Source organism: Lolium perenne, chromosome 6, assembly GCF_019359855.2.
Source record: "Lolium perenne isolate Kyuss_39 chromosome 6, Kyuss_2.0, whole genome shotgun sequence".
NCBI lineage: Eukaryota > Viridiplantae > Streptophyta > Magnoliopsida > Poales > Poaceae > Lolium > Lolium perenne.
In genome coordinates, this window is record NC_067249.2 from 45,786,340 (window position 1) to 45,793,021 (window position 6,682).

Sequence of the window (6,682 nt, forward strand, 5' to 3'; positions counted from 1 at the left end):
CCTCGACATCTTCTTCCAGTGCCTTTCTCGAAGTTTCTTCATCATATTCCGCGACTCTTGGAGAATTATGCTCTATTTCTATCGGGAGTACCGCCTCAGGTCCGTGGACCAAGAAGAATGGAGTTTCTTGGGTTGATGTATTGGGTGTTGTTCGTATGCTCCATAACACGCTGGGTAACTCATCAATCCAAGTGTGCCACGCCTTTTCGAGTGGTGTTAGGAGCCGCTTCTTGATGCCATTGCAGATGATACCGTTTGCTTTCTCGACTTGGCCATTGGTTTGCGGGTGTGCCACCGATGCAAAATGTAGTTTGATGCCTACTTCTGCGCAGTACTCCTTGAATTCTCGAGAGGTGAAGTTGTTGCCATTGTTCGTAACTATACTGTTAGGGGCGCCAAATCGAAAAACTATCCCCTTGATGAAGTTTACCGCTGATGTTGCGTCTACCGAAGTTACTGGTACTGCCTGTATCCACTTGGTAAATTTGTTGACAGCTACGAGTAAATACACGTGTCCTCCTGGCCAGGACTTGTGTAATTTCCCCACCATGTCAAGCCCCCATTGCGCGAAAGGCCACGCCAACGGTATTGGCATCAGCTCTGCTGCCGGTTAATTAGGTTTAGCCTCAAATCTCTGACACGCATTGCACATGCGTACTATATCTTTTGCATCTTTGTAGTTGTCAGCCAATAAAATCATACCTGAAAAGCTTTGGCCGCTAATGCTCGACTGCTTGCGTGGTGGCCACATATTCCCTCATGTATATCTTTCAGTATAAATCACCCTTCTTCGGGTGTGACACACCTCTGCAATACTCCTGAGATGCTCTGTTTGTATAATTCTCCCTTGACCACGGTGAACGCCTTGGATCGTCGGATAACTCGTCGTGCTTCTACCAGATCTTCGGGTATCTCTTTCCTTGTGATGTATGCCACGTAAACCTACATCCATGGAACTTGCATCATCATAACTTCTTCTGGTTCCTCTTCATCTTCCAAAGTATTTGTCTCTTGGGCTGCTGGAGCCCCCGAGCCTTCCTTGGCCTTTTCTTTTTTCTTCGGTTGTTTCGGTGCTTTTTTGCCTTAGTTGGTCTCTCACTTATCTCCTCCCAGAAAACGCCAGGTGGTACCAGTAAGCATTGCGAGCTGATGTTTGCCAAAACGTCGGCTTCGTCGTTGCTGAGCCTACTGATGTGATTCACTTCATAGCCATCAAAGAGTTTCTCGAGTTCACTGTACACCTCTTTGTATGCTATCATGATGTCGTTGACTGCATCGCACGTGTTCATCACCTGTTGAGCCACCAACTAGGATTCGCTAAAGTTTTTTAATCGAGTTGCGCCACACGCCTTTGCCATCTTCATCCCTTGTACGAGGGCTTCATATTATGCCTCGTTGTTGGACGCGTTAGGGAACGCCATCCACAATATATATTTCATTTTGTCGCCTTGGGGTGATACAAGTATTACGCCTGCTCCATCTCCTTCCAATCTCTTGGACCCATCAAAGTTCGTATGCTAGGTACTCGACAAATCTGGGTTTCCCGTATTTTGCAGTTCCATCCACTCTGTGACAAAGTCCGGCAGAATCTGCGACTTGATCGCCTTTCTTTTCTCATACGTGATGTCCAGAGGGGAAAGCTCAATTCCCCAAAGGGAGACACGTCCTGTGGCTTCTGGATTGTTCAGGATGTTCGAGAGAGGTGCCTCATTGACTACTATTCTTGGGTGTGCCAAAAAATAGTGCCGTAACTTTCTTGCTGTTGTGAATACTCCATATGAAAGTTTCTGATAATGCGGGTAACGTTGCTTGGATGGTGATAATACCTCGCTGATGAAGTATACTGGTCGCTGGACTCCATGAATCTTTCCGTCTTCTTCTCGTTCTACCACGAGAACTGTGTTGACCACCTGAGGTGTGGCCGCGATGTACAACAGGAGGGGTTCTTTTTCTTTCGGAGCCACCAATACTGGAGGTTTCGAGATTGTGCGCTTGAGATGCTCAAAATCTTTGTCTGCTTCTTCGTTCCACTCGGACTTTTCTCCTTGCTTGATGAGCGCGTAGAAGGGCATCGCTTTTTCTCCTAACCTGGCGAGAAACCTGCTCAAAGTTGTGACACGGCCCGTCAGCTTCTGTATCTCCTTGAGCTTGGTTGGCTTCCTCATCATCACGATGGCCTTTATTTTCTCGGGGTTTGCCTCGATTCCCCTGGCTGACACCAACTACCCCAGGAGTTCTCCCGTAGGAACACCAAAGGAGCATTTCGTCGGGTTCAGCTTGAGGCGAAACTTGTCGAGATTGTCGAAGGTTTCTCTGAGATTGTTGATCAAAGAGGACCCTTGCTTTGTTGTTATGATGACGCCGTTAATGTATACTTGGACGTTCTTGCCAATCTATGTGGTGATAGACTTCTGCATCATCCTCTGATAGGTAGCTCCCGCGTTTTTCAACCCGAAGGGCATTGTTCTGTAGCAGAACACGCCATAAGGGGTCATAAAAGCTGTTGTAACTTCATCTTCTTATTTTAAGCGGATCTGGTTGTAAACAGAATAAGCGTCCAGGAAGGAAAGACGTTTGCATCCCGCTGTGGAGTAGATAATTTGATCGATCCTCGGGAGGGGAAAGCGATCCTTTGGAAAATGTTTATTGAGACACGTGAAGTCGACGCACATGCGAAGGACATCAGTGTTTTTCTTTGGGACCAAAACTGGTTTAGCGACCCATGTGGCCTCTGTATGTAGTTCCTTGATGAAATTTGCTTCTCTAAGTCGATTAATCTCTGATCGCACAGCTTTGCGGTTTGGCTCGGAGAAACGCCGCAAAGGTTGTCGTATTGGCTGGCACTTGGGTCTAGATTAAGGGGGTGCTCGACGAGTTCCCTGGGTACTCCTGGCATGTCAGCTGGACACCATCCGAAGATTTCCCAGCGCTCAAGGAGGAACTCGACGAACGCACTTTCCTATGCGCTATCCATATTTGTTGCGATAGTTGTCGTCTTCTTAGGATCTGTCGGGTGAATCTGCACTTCCTTGGAATTCTTGGAGGTGTCGATGGTTTGCTCCTTGACTGGCCTTCCTCCGTTGGGTAACACGTCGTAGTTGGTGGTGAGCCTAGAAGCTTCATACTCAGCCTGCATCCTGAAGGTTTCATAAAGCTTATGAAAGTCTTTGTCATATTTATCTGCTAGGGCAAAACTTCCCTTCACTGTGATTGGGCCGTTGGGACCAGGAATCCTCCATAACAGGTATGTGTAATGTGGTACAGCCATGAATCTGGCACACGGGTCATCCCTGTATAGCATGATACTGTGATGGAAATTCGATTACCTCAAACTCTAACTTCTCCCTCCTGTAATTTTCTCGAGTTCCAAATGTTAAGTCGAGGTTTATCTTTCCCAAATGATAGTTCAGCTCTTCTGGTGTGATGCCATGTAAGCGTGTATCTACTGGTGTCAGATTTGCCAGAGAGATATTCATCTTCCTCAAGGTGTCTGCGTATATGAGGTTCAGGCTGCTCCCTCCATCTATGAATATACGAGAGACCTTGAATCCTGCAATCACTGCCGGTAAAATCATAGCTTATTGTCCCGGTCATGGAACTTGAGGTGGGTGATCTGCTTGAGTAAATCTTATGTCCTGTCCCGACCAATTAAGGTAATCGATGGTTGGTGGAGGCATCTTCTCTGCCATGTATAACTGTCGCGAAATTACCTTTTGTGTCCTATTCGAGGGTCTACCTTTTTGAATAATCGACACTGCTCCTGTGGTGTTAATGTAAGGGACGTTGTTGGTTAGAGCTGTCGCCAACTGCAACTGATGTTGATTTTCGATAGTGATTGCGGGTGGTGGTGGCAGGTGAACCTCACTCCTTGGCCCCCTATTTGCTGCTTGTACATTTGTATGCTCCGCATATCTATGCAGAGCTAGGAATGTTCGGCAGTCCTTGTGAAGGTGCCCTGACTGTCTTTGCCCTTCACTATCGAGGAAAAAGTGCATCTAGCATGGCCCGTTCAGAAGATCTTCGGGTGATATATTGTATGGCCTCGGGAACCTTGGCCGATTAATTTGTCTACTGGAGCTTAGCGCATCTCTATGATCATTGCGCTGCTCGCTACCTATTTGGTTATCATCCCGATGATTTCCTCCACTATTTTCTCGGAAGCCAGCCGCCACTTGGCTGGGACCGTGATAATATGAGAACTGACGATAATATCGTCGTCTATTTTGGTTGTTGTTTCTGTTGCGATCTTCCTCGGGTGATCTATTCCGTTTATTATGAACAACATCCTCGCCATCTGCGCAGCGATTCGCTATCTCCATGAGACCTGCTATTGTTCTCGGCCTGGATCTACCTAAATCCTCGATTAAGTCTCTTCTTCGGATCCCCGCAACAAATGCGTCGATTGCTCTTTCGTCTGATATGTTTTCTGCCGATTTTTTTATGATGTTCCATCGCTGGATATACATCCTCATTGATTCATCATACTTTTGCTTGCAGGCCCTCAACACCTCTATTGATGCAGGTTTCTTGCATGTTGAACGGAAGTTCTTCACGAACAAGTGCTCGAAAGTCTCTCAGCTGTCTATGGATCCTTCCGGTAATTTCTTTATCCACGATCTTGCGGCTCCGCTGAGGTGAACTTGGATGCATGGAAGTTGCTCTAGTTCCTGTTATCACCAGAATTTGACCGAGTCGGAGGTGGGCCACGATTGAGAAAGACTTGAAGATATACATGGAAGGAAAAACAAGAATTGGCCTTATATACGAAGTTGGGCTGAATTGCCCATTGTATCTGTAATTTAGTGGATCGTATCTTTAGATTAAAAGTTAGAGTTTTACTCGTGCACGGTTAGGTGCACGTCCGAATTAGAAAGTCCGCCGGACTATAAATATGTATCTAGGGTTTATGGAATAAACAACAACACAACGTTCACCCCAAAACAAACCAATCTCGGCGCATCGCCAACTCCTTCGTCTCGAGGGTTTCAATCAGGTAAGCGACATGCTGCCTAGATCGCATCTTGCGATCTAGGCAGCACAAGCTCCACGTTGTTCATGCGTTGCCCGTACTGAAGTGTCTTTGATGGCGGGCAACGTAGTTATCATAGATGTGTTAGGGTTAGCATAGCTCTTCGTATAAACATGCTTACGTAGTGCAACCCTCGCATGTCTAGCCGCCCCCACGCCTATCTCAGGCGTGGGGGCGGCACCCTGCTTGTTCATCATCTAGTAGATCTGATCCGTTACGATTGCTCCTTGCTCTGCAAGGATTAGTTTAATATCTGCAATAGTTAGGCCTTACGAAGGGGGGGAGGATCCAGCGGCACGTAGGGTGGCGTTCGCAAGTCCTAAACAGGATGTTCCGATGATCAACGTCACGTTGGTTGTGTGGCCTTGTTTAGGATCGGCTTACGAGCACCGTGCGTGGCCGCGAGGCCCAACCTGGAGTAGGATGATCCGATTATGCGGTGAAAACCCTAAATCGTCGTAGATCTCATTAGCTTTATCTTGATCAAGCAGGATCACCAAGTATTCGTGCACCCCGTACGGATCATGGGTGGATCGGCTCTTTGAGCCGATTCACAGGATAACCTGAGAGCCGATCGAGGCTCTTATTTAATGTTTACGTGTATGCCATGCAGAACTAAGCGAGGCATCCCCATCACCTTCCGACCAGGTATAGGTCAGGTGGCACGCCTGCACTTCGCATCGCCGCGTGTGACCCGAAGAGCATTGCGGGCCGTCGCTCGGAGGGGTCTCAGCCAGCCGCAGCTCTAGGCTCTTCCCGGCTCTACCGTGTTGACAGGCCGCTGCCCGCCGGTGGGTTTTGGCGATCAACACATTCTGGCACGCCCGGTGGGACACTCATCTACATCAACCACATCGCCATCTACATCTGAGATGGCGGCGGACGGCACGCCAGTCACCTACGAGGAGCTGCCTGCTGAGCTCAAGAAGAAACATGACGAGATCAAGGCCACCCTCGAAGCCGACCTCATCGGCTCTTTTCAGAGAACCCGTACCCATGGCATCAGATGGAAGGGGTTCTCACCACAAGGTGCACTCGATGGGATAGATCTCTCTGCCCCGTCGGAGGAACGCACCAGGGCCCTACGGCAGGAGATCAACTACTTGGTGGCTCACTCGCTACACCGCCACTCTGAAAACTTGGTCAACGTGTTGGAGCGTCTCGCTCTGCGCGTGATCCAGGAGATCATGAGCCACCATCACTCGCCGTCAAGACCAGCTCTCGGGACGCACCAAGGAGAGTTGCCACTCCAGTCCCGTCCACCGCTGCCATATGCGTTGGCAGCACCAGCTGAAGTGCCGGCTACACCGGCATTCGTCGTCTACAAGATCGGTGGTGACCCTAGTGACTACCAGTTCTTGGCCGAGGCGCCCAAGGAGATCCCTCAAGGATACGCGTGCACGTATGTGCCAGATTGTGGCAACTGGCCACTCTCAAACCAGGCCACAACGTCAGGGACTCCGGCGCAAACAGGAGGAACGTCGGCAACGTAGCTTGAGAAGCGTACGTGGCTAACTAAGTACGCCACCCCGACGAAACTCCAGAGCCCAGCTCCTGCGGTTGGCTCGAGCTGGAAAAGCAAACATGGCTGGCTAAGTACGCCACCCCGGCGAATCTTCGAGTGCAACTCCTGCAGCCGGCCACGACGGATCA

General features: G+C 49.1%; 1 protein-coding gene across 1 annotated transcript; it reads right to left on the bottom strand.

Moving 5' to 3' along the window:
• Window positions 1-780: 780 nt before the first annotated feature.
• Window positions 781-2,165, bottom strand: LOC139832374 (uncharacterized). The gene is made up of 2 exons (XM_071822115.1): window positions 1,827-2,165; window positions 781-942 (listed from the first exon to the last, which is right to left on the bottom strand). The coding sequence occupies exons 1-2, from the start codon at window positions 2,163-2,165 to the stop codon at window positions 781-783; spliced, it is 501 nt and encodes a 166-aa protein (XP_071678216.1).
• Window positions 2,166-6,682: the final 4,517 nt, after the last annotated feature.